Genomic DNA, 15,123 nt, shown 5'->3' with positions numbered 1-15,123 from the left:
AAACAAAAAGGGAAATGTCCACTGAAGTCTCTGGAAGTCTCATCTCCAACAGATGATTCTTGGGACATCATCTTGGTGCAGTTCTGTATTCCAGGTGTCATTTCAGGTTTGATTGCAAAGAAGTCTTGTTCTTTAGATGTTCTTCCTCAGCTGGAAAATCTCCTCAGCTGGAATGTCTCCTACAAAATTGATCCTAACACAACTTTAAATAATTTTGTTAATAACCAAACCCGATAATGAAAGTTAGCTCAAAAACATGTCTAATGAAATTCATAACCTTTTAGAGACTTTACAATTATATATTGTCCAGTTGTTACATGTGAAACTCATACAATAAAAACAAAAATTAGAACATTATTATTATTATTATTATTATTTCATACTTAACATGATTTCAATCCTCCATCTGGAGGGTGAAATTCCCACTAAGGTATTTCAGACTCCCATTTATAAGATGTACTCCAATACAAAATCAAAATCATAAAAGTTGTCAGATAGTTGTAATAACCTCTAGCAAAAGTGGATGTCTCTTTAAGGCATCTGCAAAAGAGCCCTCAAGTCATGCAGATATACCCATCTGACAAAATACATAAAAATACAAGATAGCATAGATAATGTTAAATTATGGTTTTCTAAGTCAATACACAGCCATCAGGGATCCATTTCTATTTGAGTTTGATAGTGCTAGGCTAGACAACCTCTAAGGTTCTCTCCATTTTAAAATCTATAGTAAATGACTCGTGCAAAGTCACTGGCAATAAGGAGCAGGCTTGGGATGTGAGCCCATAGTTTTTGACTCAAAATGCATCATTCTTCCCATATGGGGTAAATTTTCAAGAAAATATGGTGTTTCTAGCTTGCAGAGATTAAAGGAATACAACTGCTGTCCCTCTGGCATCCCAACAGAACTGGAAGACCCACATTTATTAAGTCTTTAACGTATGCAGGGCCCCATGCTTGACATTTCAGAAATAAAGGAGGCCCTGTCTTTGCCTTTGTGGAACTCAGTCTAATAGGAGGGTATAAGAGGCAAATAATTGTCAGACAACTGTATGTGTTAAGTATATAAGGGGGGTAAAAACCAATGCTATGGGAGGGGTAAGGCAGGGCAAGAGGAAGTCGAGAAAGATTTTATGGAAGTGGCATTTGAACTGGGCCATAAAGTCTGAGCAGAATTTTAGTAGATGGAGATGAAGTAGTGGTGAAAGAATTCTAAACATAGGGAACAGTAGGAGAGAAAACTGAATAAAGGGAAAGGAAAAGGGAAAGGGGAAAGGGAGGAGGAAGGAGGAGAAGAAGGAAAAAGGATCACTGACACATATGGTACATAGGTGAGAGCTGTGTGAAACAAGACTGGAACAATAAGATGGTATTAGTTTTCAGAGTGCTTTGAATACCAAAGTTAAGAAATTTGAACTTTATTCCTTAGGGAGTAGGGAGCCATTGAAGGTTTTTGAGCAGAGGAGTGATGTACACTAAATGGAAAATTTTGTAGCATTAGCATGGCAGATATGAAAAAATGTTTTATATCAAAGGAGAAGGGAGAGGTGAGAGGACTCCAAAGGATACTTTTTAAAGGTCAAAAACCATGAGAAGTAACTAGGGTATTGACAGTGGAAACAAAGAGGACATGAATAAGAGAGAGAGAAATATGTGAACAAACATATGGGGAAAGATGTGGGGTAAAAGACCGAGCCATATAAAGGAGAGTCAGCTGGAACAAAGAATGACTTTATCATCCCTTTCATTTCCTCCTCTTGAACATCCATAATCACCAGAGACAAGATCCAGACGGAGGAGGAAATGTGTGGAGTTTTTTTCAGAATAAACAAAATTACAATTAACCCAAAGGGCAACAAAAGATTCATGGTGAATGGTAGGCAGCAGCATAATGAAGACTCAAGCATGAGAAATGTAATAACATCATCAATACATGTATATCTGAAAAGGAGACCTCTTAAGGCTAAGAAATAACACACGGATAGCTTGATTATTACCTTGGTACATACCCCTCGGAAGTGAAAAGAACAAGAAGCTCATCCCCACTGGATTGCGAGATCCTCTGTGGATGATTCACAGAAAATTATGAAAGAAAATTTAACAAAATGAGAATGTATGGTGAGGCTGCACTTTACCCATGGATGGAGAAGCCACATCAGTTAGTTCACAGATACACCCAAAATACACTGATAAATAAACTGCTATATCCAAATATTTCCATGATACTTTATTATTTTAATCTATTAAAATATTTGGGGAGGGGTTGAACTGATTAATTTCTTAATATACCCCTCCCCCCAGTGAAGCATCTTTAGGCAGATAGATGGTACAGAAGATGGAGTGCTGGAGTCCAGAAGTCCCAAGGTCAAACTCTGAGATATTTGCTAGCAAGTAAAAAACTTTCTCAGTTTCCTTAACTATAAAATAGGGCTCATTATAGCATCCACTTTCCAGGATTGTTGTGATGATAAACAGATAATATTTGTTAATAAAGTGCTTTGCAAACCTTGAAGCACTATATGAAGGTCAGCTATTATTATTAATTATTATTATATATTATGCCTCTAACAAAAATTTTAAAAGATAAAAAAGTTTAGAAAAAACAAATCATATCAACCAAGTACAACAGCAGATGCAATGTTCAACATCCATAATCTCCTACCTCTGCAAAGGGAAGAATGTGCCTATCTCTTGGTCATCATAATTACAGAGCATGCAATTTGGGGTTTCCCTGTTGTTTTTTCCATTTATGTTCTTGTAGTCATTATGTATACTGTTTTCTCAATTCTGCTTACTTCATTAGCAATCAGTTCATTTGAGGTTTTCCAAGCTTTTCTGAATTCTTCTTCTTCATGTCTTTATGGCATAGTAATATTTCATTATATTCTTATTTGGGACATCTGGGTAGCACAGTAGATAGAGAGCTGAGCCTAGAGTCAGGACTCATCTTCTTGACTCCAAATCTGGCTTCAGACATTAACTAGCTGTGCAACCCTGTTCAAGTCACTTGACCCTCTTTGCCTCAGTTTCCTCATCTGTAAAATAAACTGAAGAAGAAAATGGCAAGCTACTCCAGTATCTTTGCCAAAGGAAAAAAAAATGGCATCATGAAGAGTCAGATAGGACTGAAATGGCTCAACAACAAAAAAAAACCCAGCTATTTACTTAGCCATTGCCCCAATCAATGGGTATCTACTTTATTTCCACTTCTTTGCTACCACAAAAAAGTGTTTCAATATATATTTTTGTGTGTTCAAGACCTTTCTTTCTTAGAAATAATTGGTTCTATGACCTAGCCATTTTTAAAGTTGATCAGTTGAAAGCTTTTTAATGTAGATTCAAAGGTGCTTCTGAAAATGTTCTTTAAAAATAAAACAGGGGGCGGCTAGGTGGCACAGTGGATAAGCACCGGCCCTGGATTCAGGAGTACCTGAGTTCAAATCCGGCCTCAGACACTTGACAATTACTAGCTGTGTGACCCTGGGCAAGTCACTTAACCCCCATTGCCCTGCCAAAAAAATAAAATAAAATAAAATAAAACAAAGCTTTTTGTCCTCCAGTCTATAAACCATGGACTAATGAAGAACTTCCATGGAGTGGTAATAAAGCCCACTCTTAGAACCGCAGGGCTAATCTGATCTGTGTATGTGCATGAATGCATGTGTCTGGCTTCCAATTCCTTTCTTTCACTCTCCCTTCTCTCAGTCTTTCTTTCCCCATTTCTTCCTCCTTCTCTCTTCCCTCTTTCTCCCTCTCTATTTCACACATACAGATACAAACAGCAGCATCTCCTTCCTTCTTTCTCCTCCCTCTCTTCCCCATATGTTTATTCACCACGCAGACACACACACACACACATCAATATAGTTAATGCAATGCACACTGAACTGTAACAACCGAAACTTTAGGGAAGCATCTGAGATTTAGCTCAGAAAAGTAGCACTGTCTCATGCTCAGAATATTTTTTTTTTCTTTCCAAGAGTTTCACATTAAACTCTTTATATTTACTTAATAAATGTGCTTGATATGACAGAAGTTTTTTTTTCCTTGGTCCCTGAAATACAGGGAACACAGGTACCCAGAAGCTCTAGAGGTACAAAGAGCCTAGGGTAGAGGACCTTGAAGAGAAAGCACTCCTTGGTAGAAAAGAGGTGAAGGCCAGCCAAGGCTCAAATGAATTAGGAACAGCTAGGGAGATCCATTCATTCAACTCAAGGGTAGTCTGGTTTTAATGCTTCACTGCCAGACTGTAAATCAATTTGTTGAGTTGGAAAAGCATCTGTGTCTCCTACTGTCTTTCAAAATGGATATAAACCCACATGCAAACACATGTATGTGCTGGCAGTTTAGTTGGAAGGGCTGTTGCCTGTGGCAAGGGAGTTTCTAACTTAGAAGAGAACAAGATTCATGATTCATCCTATAACGGGTCAGACCCTGATTTATTCCTCTAACAAGTTTGTTTATATATTTCCTTGTAAACAGGGATAAACAGAGATGTGAAAAAAAAAGAAAGAAAACCCCACTAATTATATTTATTGCATTACCTTCAACACATCCCCTAAAATCCTTCACTGATACTTCATCAGTTCATAGTATGCACTAATTTAATGCTTGTTGACTGACTGACTTGTTGACTGATGTGGAAGGTAGCCAGAGTCCTCAAAGATTAGGTCAAGGAAATGGAAGCTCTCATGGCCCTAGTCAGCTAAGAAGGCTTTAAATACAGGTAAGGGGACAAGCTCTATGACTGTTATCTAAACACCAGCCTGGCCAAAATTCAGAGAGGCTCATTGCAAGTTGGAAGGAAGGTCACGAATTTTTCAACTACAGGTACTCTACCATCCACCAATTAACAGATGGGTTGGGATTCTTGAAATATTAAAGTGTCCCAGGATCTCAGAGCAGGAAGGGACCATGGAGGTCATCTAATCCAACCCATATCTGAACAATAATCCCCTCTGCACAATGCCAATGAGGGAGGACCCATGAGAAAACCCATTCTGCTTATTGGAAGTTTTATATCAGGCTTAAATTTGCCTGCTAGCAACTCCCCCTCAGGGAGCCTAATTCTGCCCTCTAGTGTCAAGGAGAATAAAACTAATCTTTCTTCCAGTATTTGAAGATGAATGAATAGAAAAACTTTATTTAAGGATTTACTAGGTACCAAGCCCTGGAGATACAAAAGCAAATGCAAAGGCAATCCTTGCCCTCAAGGAGTTTACTTTCTATTATGGGAGAAAACAAACCAGTAGTGGCCAGGAAGAGGCCAGCAAAAGTTAAAGGGATGGTGAGTGGGATGCAGATTCACACCTTCCATCCAGGAACAATGAGAGACTTAAAGTGATCATGGTTCCTTGTCCCAGGACTGCAGCAGAGGCTGGTGAAAAGGATGCCTGTACAAGAGCAAATCAGATGGCGAGACTATGAAGAAGACTTTCGAGAGCCAGGAGTAGTCGAAGCTTTTCCTGATGCAGTGGTCCCAGAGAGGCAATCACCAAGAAACAACAAGGTCCCAAGGTACAGGTTTCAGTGATACCCCTCCAATTCCTCTTTTTTCTAGGGTAGACACTCCCATTTCGTTTAAACATTTCCAACGGAATGAAGCTGAGGGCAGAGCCATTTTTCACTTTGGTTTTTGTATATTCAGCAACAAGAACCTTGCAGGCGTCCAACAATTGTTTGTCAAACTGCTTTCAGAAAACAAATCTGAGTCTCCTCCCCATCCTAGTTGCACCCCCCCCCCGGTCATTCTTCAGCTGATAAATGGTTTTTCCTAAAATGTGGTAGCAATAATTGAATATAATACTCAAGATATGGATTAACCAGAAAAGTACAGTGAGAATAACACCTCCTGGAGTCCTGGACACAATGCAGCTTAAGCCCAAATATCTTAGCTGCTATATACATATACATACACACACACACACACACACATATATATATATATATATATATATGTATGTATGTATGTATGTATATAAAGAAACTACTATTAAGGCAATGAAAAGGACACTGGGCCTAGAGTAAGGAACACCTGAGTTCAAATCCAGTCTCAAAAAACATACTATCTGTGTGACCCTGGACAAGTCACAACCGCTATTTACCTCAGTTTCCTCAACTGTAAAAAGGGCATACTAATAGTACCTTCTCTCACATAGCTGTTGTAAGGATCAAATGAGATGATATTTGTAAAAAAGGATTTAGGACAGCAGCTGATACACAGTAGGGCACTATAAAGATATGTGTTCCCTTCTCTCACCTATATCTACTTTAGATCATATTTAGACAAACTACTATCTAACCATGCTCATCTTGTTGATTTTAATGTAAGCATAATACTACCTTTATCTGTGTTAAATATCATCTTAGATTCAGCCCAGTGATGGGGATGTGTATATATATATATATATATATATATATATTTGTATATATTCATTCATTCGATGGATTAATGTGTTTATATGGTAATAAACTTGGATGAAACCCTAGGCAAAGAATGGATCATTTTTTGGCAAGACTATGTACCCATAAACACAAAGCATATCTATCCAATGACTCACAAAACTCTAAGTAACTTCTCTTAATACTATATGCCAGGATTTTGCTACCTCCCATCTCATCCATAAGCATAAATTTCCTATTTTTTCAGCACTAATCAGACTAGGTATTGGACCCTGAAGAGGAAGATGCTGATGAAGGAGTGGAGTACTCAAAAACAAAAACAACTGAAGAAGGAAATAACCTAATGATGGTTGAAAGGAGAGCCAGGAAATGCAGACATGAATAGCCGTGGAGTGGCAAATATGTTAGACCTTTGGGCACCATGGACTGGTGGTACCTTTCAAAAGCAGGCACAACAACTATTTTATAATAACTCTGTGGCCTATAGAAAGGAGGGGCATTAAGTGTGGTAGACTGGAAAGAAAACACTGGATTTGAAGTCACACAAGACTTATTCACATGTTGATCTTGCTGCTAAGCACCTATATGATCTTGGATGAGTCAGTGAATTTCCCGGGGCTTCAGTTTCCTCATCAGTGAAATGAGAGCACTGGACTAGATCTCAAAGGTCCCTTCTGGTTCTCAAACTCTGATACTACTCAGAATTAGTTTATTTCAAGTACATTTCATTGCAGTCAATGAGACAGACTCATCAATGCATGGTTCTAGAAGTTTTTCTACATGGGTTTCTGTCATATTGGATAAGTGCTTAACAGTCAGCTGAAAAATTTGCTGTTAATTCAAAACTTTAACACTAATTTTTATTTTTAAAAGAGGTTTATTTACCAGTTTAAGAACCTGAACATTTTAACTGCTGGCAGGGAGAGTACTAACTTTGCCAAGTTGTGCAAAGACAGGCATAAATACCTACTTTGGACCTGTGTTTCATTTTCCTTTAAATAACATAATTGGACACAACGAACTAAAAGACCCCTTCCCAGTCTGACATTTTGTGACTTAGAACTGTCCCCAACCCTGCCTTGGCACTACAATCTCCAACAACAGTTATAATTTACTAGCTACATCAGATACTGCATTTCTCAAGTCATTTAAAAATATATTATTGCTATTTTTGTTTTTACATCACCTCCTCCCTCCAGAGAGCTATCCCTTATTACAAAGAATTTTTTAAAAGAGAGGAGTAGGGGCAGCTAGGTGACACAGTGGATAGGCACCAGCCCTGGACTCAGGAGGACGTGAGTTCAAATGCGGCCTCAGACACTTGACACTTACTAGCTGTGTGACCCTGGGCAAGTCACTTAACCCTCACTGCCCTACCAAAAGAGGGGGCGGGGAGGGAGAGAGAGGAGCAAAAGCAGTTCAGCTGTTTAGCAAAATCAACCAACATGTCAATCAAGCCTAACAATGTACGCGTTGTTCCTTACCTATAGTTATCTATCTTTGCAAAGAAGGAAGGGAGGCATGTACATCCTTCTAGCTCTACTTTGGGACTATGCTTGGTCATTATAACACACTAGTTAGCTTTCTCATGCTGTTGTTGTATCCATTCACATGGTTGTAGTCATTGTTTATGCTATTGTCCTGCTTCCACATACTTGACTTTGAATCTTTTAAGAGGTCTTCCCATTCTTCCCTGTATTCTTCATCTTCCTCATTTCTTACAATAAAATAATATTCTACAAGGGGCAGCTAGGTGGCGTAGTGGATAGAGCACTGGCCCCGGATTCAGGAGGACCTGAGTTCAAATCCGGGCTCAGACACTTGACACTTACTAGCTGTGTGACCCTGGGCAAGTCACTTAACCCCAATTGCCCCGCAAAAACAAACAAAAAATAATAATATTCTACTATGCTCTCTGTGCTGCGATTTGTTTAGCCATTCCCCAATCAATAGGCAAGTTTTGTTTCCAATTCTCTGCTACTACAAAAGAGGCAGCTAGGTGGTGCAGTGGATGGAGCACTGCGCCTGGAGTCAGGAAAACTCATCCTCCTGAGTTCAAGTCTGGTCTTGAATACTTACTAGCTGTGTGACCCTGGCCAAGACACTTAACCCTGTTAATGTAACAGAAAATGAGCTGGAGAAAGAAAAGGCAAACTACTCCAGTATCTTTGCCAAGAACAACCTAAATGGGGTCACAAAGACTCAGACATGACTGAACAATACCACTATTATGAAAAATGCGGCTAGAAACATTTTAGTATATTTGGGAACTATTTTTGGCTTCTTTGGGGAATATGCATAATATTGGTTACCTCTGGGTCCCAAAACATGTGGACATTTTAGTCACTGTCTTTGAATAACTCCAAATTTCTTTCCAGAATGGTTGGATCAATTCACAGTTCCACCAACATTGTGGAAGTGGGATTCTGACAGGGGAAGCCCCAGATTTAGAGTTGGTGGGCATTGTAAATGTCTTCCCACAGTACTTCCAACATTGACTCTTCTTCTATGGTGAAAAGCACATATATATATATATATATATATATATATATATATATAATTTTTTTTCAATTAACAAGCATTTTTCACTCCTACCTTTCACTCTACAAGAAAAGAAAAACAAAATGGAAATATGCTTTTCTCATCTTTTGTCATCTTTGTCAATGTACTGGGTGTGAAATGAAACTTCAGAGTTGTTTTGATTTGCATTTCTCTTATTAGTTTGACATGATTCAGAGCAATCTTTCACAAGATTGTTGATAGTTTGTAATTCTTTTGAGAAATCTGTTCTTATCATTTGACCATTTATCCTTTTGGGGAATCTAGAGTTATTTTCTAAAGGGTCTTATATCCTTTTTAAAAATTGAGTATTTTGAATATTTAAAGGGGGCCCTGAAGAGATTTAAGCTGACTTCATTAGAAGGGGACCAGAAAGCTTCCACCCCCACACATACTGTTTCTGATAAGAACAAATAATTCAAACTAGTTCAAATTAATTCTCTGATTTCTTTGCATAAACAGAATTCCCAGCTGCTATGATCCACAGGACAGAATAATTTAATGATCGTTATCAAATGCTTCTATTTAGCAAAAACTCAGAAGATCGCATTAGTGCAAGCCACTATTTATGAAATGTCACTTTCATATAATAAGGGACTTAGATAATTAAGGCTGGAATCAAGAATTAATTCTCTCTGCAAGGGGTTATTATTAGTTAAACCTAACAGAGGCAGAGGATGGATTCCTATAATTTTTTGTTCTTGTATTCTGCCACTCTCCTTCCCAATCTCCCATAGTGACTCCCTTTCCCTTGCCAAAAGCCTATATAGGAATTCTTTTACAAAGGTTTCACCAGCCAATGGAGCCAGCTGAGGACTCAAAGTCACTGTCCTGGGTTAATCAGTATAATAAAGAAGTAATGTGATCACGAAACTGGATTACTCAGTGGCCAAACAGGGTAAGGAAGCTTTGTCTCTTGTCTCAGGGTCTGAGTAAGGACCTAAGGACCAGGAAAGGGCCTTGGCAATAGTTATTCTGACAGTCACCCAAGGATATGAGTACCTCTCCCTGTTAAACTCCCCAACCAACAGCTTTCAATTCAAAGGATTCTTATTGATCTCTGACGGTGGCTTCCTACTGCAGTAACCTGGGAAGAGCATGATACAGTAGAAAGGAGCAGATGCTTTGGAGACAGAGGATCTGGGTTCAAATTCTTTCTCTGTCACTATCTGTGGAAACTTAGGCAAGTAACTAAACTTCTCTGCATCTCAGTTTCCTCATCTGGAAAATGAGGGGCTAAGTTTCTAAGGCCTCTTCCAGATCTACAATCTATGACCTTCCTTGGACAGATGGAGGAGCCTGGAGAGGTATCCAAACACCCTGGGGTTTCAGGTACCATCCTCATAGTCTTTGCCACTCTTCATGCCTTGGACACAGGAACTCTGATAAAACCAGATTTGGGGATATTTATAAAAACCCTCAACAAGATGACACCATCACCTGTGTCCCCTCTAGAACTGCTCACCTCACTCTGGCATTTGTCCTTCTGCAGTTGTGAAAATATCTCCAAGGCAAACAGAAACATCCTGTTATTGCCTCCTGGGTAACTCATTAGGCTTCTTCTACTGCCTTCCCTTCCACCTGGTTTCTTCATCATATTGCTGATCAGTTCTGCCTAAGAAACCCCTCCCTTATCTAGTTCCAACCCCCTCAAAAACTTCCCCCTTGCACTGAGCCTCAGGCAGGAAATAGCAGCAGAATGCCAATACCAGGAGGAGAATGAGATGGAAAATGCCAGACAGTGCCCTTCAGAATGTGGCACCATAAAGACCAACATAAACTAACTGGAATGGCATTGGTCTCTACCAAGGTTTAAAAATAATTCTGATGCCATAAAAAGCAGTCGCGGATATATAAGTTCCTCCAACAGGAAAGCCTTAATAGTACTTTAGAGTGGGCTACTGGGGATGAAAACCGGGTAATTTGATAGGAGGTTTGGGGATATTTCAAAGAGAGGGAAGGATCTGGGATGACTGCTTCCATAAGCTGAAGGAATAAAGATCAGCAAAGCATCCACCACCAAGAGGGTGACGTATATTGTCTTTTTCCTACAATTTAATACAAGAACTTGAGTAGTAAATCTCATGTAGTAGTAAGCTCCTCGTCACTGTCTGTGTCTAAGCGAAGGCTGGATGACCATTCGTCAGGGAGGACTGTAAAGGGGGGATTCGTGCTTCAGGAAGGGATTGTAACGTGTGATAAATAACATGTATATGGCTTTGACCTCTTTTCCCTCTGTACTCATAGAATCACAGCACTCCAGAGCTAGAAGAAACCATAGCAGTTATTTATTAGCGACTCCAATCCAATATAAGCATTTCCTTTAAAGCATCCCTGACAGTGTGCCCTGCAGCCTCTATTTGGACACCTCCAGGGAGGGTAATTTCCTTTCCTCCTGAGGCAACTCATTCTCCTGTTAGTTAGAAAATGCTTCCTAAAAATTAAGATATATTCTGTCCTTTTATAGTTTCCACAACCAGTAGTGGTCCAAGGATGATAAGCAGAAGGGACAGTAGAAATTGTCTAGTCAAATCCCATTATTTTACAGGTGAGGAAAATGATGCTCACAGAGCGACTTCCCTAAGGTGCCTAAGGTATTTGTTGACTCTTCATGACCCCATTTGGGGTTTTCTTGGAAAAGATACTGCAGTGGTTTGCTATGTCCTTCTTCAGCTCATCTTACAGTTGAGAAAACTGAGGCAAACAGGACCATGTGACTTTCCCAGGGTTACACACCTAGGAAGTGTCTGAGGCTGGAACTGAACTCAGGTCTTCCTGCCTCTAGGCCTAGCCCTTGATCCAGTGCAATGCCTAGCTATACAAGGTGTCATAGGTAGCACATAAGTGGCAAAGCTGGGATCTAAACCCAGATGCTCCAAGTCAAAGGTGCATTCAATTGTATAATGCTACCACAGCAATAACTTGTGGTTTAAAAAAAAAAACTTTTAAAATCAAAATCCTCCTTTATTTGAATAAGTGGCTATCCCCCCAAGACTGTCACCATTGCTGTCTTAGCTACATTTGCTCAGTGTGATGGTCCAGAGGCATTTCCACAGTATAGGTGCTCAGCTAAGCATAGGCATACACCTGGGCCTCCAGCCTCAGCGGCTGAGCTCAGCATTTAGGAAAACAGGACCAAACAGTATTCTTTTGGCCTTCTGACAGCCATGAGAGGGCTGGCATTCACCTTGGCAGCATACTCCCAGTCAGAGTAACAAGCACTCCATAAGACAGATGGACAGCTGTTTGAGCTTTGCCAGAGAGCTGGGGGAAGCCTTACATGACCTCAGAAATCCTTTCCCCTCCCTGTGGTTCCATTCTTATCAGAGCCTCTATATCCTGAAACTCTGTACCACTGTCCGTATCCACACCACAATGAGCAACGGGTTCTGTGCTTTTGTCTGGTCACACACATACCTGTGGGCACAGCAGGATCCAGCATCGGCTTTTCCCAAGTATTAATTTGCTCCCAGGTAAATCCATTGGTCCCCAGAGCAACACTGTAGCCACAGCCGCTGTAGTGTTCATCAAATGAGCAACCACCTGAGGACAAAAGAAATATGAATAAATATATCGATGATTCTATTCATTACTTCTGTCTCCTTGTTACCTTATCTACAGCAAGGCATCTTAAATTCTGGGAAAGGAAAAAAAATACAGGCAAATGAGGTTTTTATATTTGCTCTGGATGCACCTGGGAAAGGCAGTGAGAGCTGAAGTCTCCTTGTTTTAAAACTCTTATTTTTTTTAATAACAGTGTTGTCATTAATAAGACAAGTCCCATTGATTTCAATCTTGGTTCCTGGGAAGTTAAGCAGCAATCACTCATTCTAAGCATGAACAATGAATGCAGGTACGGACATCAGAATTGCTTCTTGCAATATAGCCCTGGTGAAACAGATGCTTACATACGCCTGTTTTCTGGGGGGAAATTAAGTTTTAAATGAATTTAAATGTCTTACAATCAAGATGTAAGGTAGCTTGTTAGTTTTCCCTCTAAGTTTTTAAAACCTCTCCCTTTAATGGGGGAGGTGTCAGGACACAGTAGATGGAGGTCAGTCAGAGTCAAGAAGCCTGGTTTCAAACTCTAACTCTCCCACATCCCAGGTACATGATAATGGGCAAGTGACTAGGAGGCAGTTCACTGGCACAGTGGAGAGAGAGAAAGTATTGGAATCACAAGGATCTGAGTTCAAATCCTGCCTCAAGCACTTACTAACTATGACTCTGGGCAAGTCATTTAAGCATTCTGTGCCTTAGTTTCCTCATTTGTATGATGGAGATTATAACAGCACCTACCACACAGGGATACATAAGGTTTAAATGAGATACTCTTTGTGAAGTGTTTTGTAGATGTTAATGATATTTGTAAATACTAGTACTCCTGTTGCTCCTGCTGCTGCTACTACTACTACTACTGCTACTACTATTGGTGGTGGTGTTACTTGGGCTTCTAGGCAACTCTCTAGACTCTATGTTACATTCAGCGTACCATTCTTCCAGATCTTTATTGGTGGAGACAACTTCCCTTCCAAGAGTTCCCCATATCTATGAAATCACTAGTCCAGACTCTTTCGCTGAATTCTAAATCCCTTACAATTTATTCATTTCAAATAATTTAAATTAGTTCTGACAAATCTTATTAAGCATCTACCTTGTGCCTAACACCATGAGAAATACAAATTATGTATAACAAGAACAACAACAATGGGGGGGGGTGCAGCTAGATAGCGAAGTGGATAAAGCACTGGCCCTGGATTCAGGAGAACCCGAGTTCAAATCCAGCCTCAGACACATGACACTTAGTAGTTGTGTGACCCTGGGCAAGTCACTTAACCCTCATTGCCCCTCCCCCCCCCAAAAAAAACCCCAAAAATCCCCAACAATAATAGCTAACCTTTATAGAGCTTACTATATGGCAGGCACTATGCTAAATGCTTTACACATATTATCTCTTTTCATCCTCACAACAACACTGGGAAGTAGGTACTATTATTATCCTCATTTCAAAGATGAGGAAACTAAGGCAAACAGAAATCAGTGACTTACACACAGTAAGTGTCTGAGGCTGGATTTGAATCAGGTTGTCCTGACTCCAGCACTTTTAGCTGCTAAAGGTTCAGATGGAGTGGTTAAGAAAGAGTCCATGAAAGGAACCAAGGCTTATAGTAAGCCAGGCATTCTAAGAGGAGGAGGTAAGGAAGGAATTCAATCCAACTATGGCAGACAGCTTGTACAAAGTTTGAAACGCATCTACTAGTTCTGGAACAGAGCATGTATAAAGAGGAGTGTGATGATCTTCCAGCTATCTGAGAATAGCACTTCAGCTGTAGGATATGTCACTGCAGAGAAAATTCAGGCTGGCTTATTTTCTTGGTCAATAAAGGCAAAAAAATAAAATAGTCAAGACCCAGTCATTCAATGTGTTAAGAGGATCTTGGGGAAATAATGGCTATGGGGAACTAAGAAAAGGTTAGATGGGAGGAAGCCTTGGTGATGAAAAGGCCTACTCAAAAGAAACTTCTCCATGAGGATGATAAATCACTCTAACCCAAAGTGGGATCAAAACTATAAACATTTCAACTGAGAAAAAGCTCACATTCATGGTTTGTACAGGTGAAACTTGAGGAGAAAGAAGCCTTGCAAAAGAAGCGAGCTACTAAGTGAACAAATTCTGTCTCCTGAGATTATCCAAAGCAGGGGCATCGTACAAAGATGCCAGAGTACACTTAGGCTTTCCAAATTACAGAGAGGTTGACTCCTCTGAAAATGGGAACCACGCAGTCACAAATCCAAATGACCAATTAACACAATGCTGCAAAGACCACAGATAAGACAGTTGTCTAGACATGGCAGAGTGAGAAGAGCATGGCTCCGGACTTCATATCTGTGTGACCTTAAGGAAATCATTTGACTTCATTGAGCCTCATCTGTAAAATAAAAGAATTACACCCGCTGGTCTCTGAAGGCCCTCTCTGTTCTCCATCTGCAATCATATCATCAAAAGTGGCCCTAAAAGAGAGGGGGCACAAGCATAGGCCTGGACTCCGGCAGGGGCTGAGTCTGGGAAAGACATGACTCTTTAGTTACTGAAACTGGAAGAATAATCCCCTGTCTACACCTGGCCATTTAGGATACCTTCCCTCCCTCCTCACCATGAGT

The 15,123-nt window shown here is 40.0% G+C and overlaps 1 protein-coding gene across 10 annotated transcripts in view; it reads right to left on the bottom strand.

Annotated features, from left to right (window-relative positions):
* Positions 1-15,123, bottom strand: part of PTPRT (protein tyrosine phosphatase receptor type T) — a 1,379,429-nt gene that overhangs the window by 979,174 nt on the left and 385,132 nt on the right. For all 10 annotated transcript variants that reach the window (XM_043980423.1, XM_043980419.1, XM_043980422.1 and 7 more), the window contains one exon: positions 12,379-12,504. In XM_043980423.1, coding sequence (XP_043836358.1) covers positions 12,379-12,504 — 126 coding nt within the window. The remainder of the gene's footprint in view (positions 1-12,378; positions 12,505-15,123) is intronic.

The sequence above is a fragment of the Dromiciops gliroides genome, chromosome 2 (assembly GCF_019393635.1).
Source record: "Dromiciops gliroides isolate mDroGli1 chromosome 2, mDroGli1.pri, whole genome shotgun sequence".
Taxonomy (NCBI): Eukaryota; Metazoa; Chordata; class Mammalia; order Microbiotheria; family Microbiotheriidae; genus Dromiciops; species Dromiciops gliroides.
Note: the sequence above shows the minus strand (reverse complement) of the source record. Positions and strands in the feature narration are given on the sequence as shown.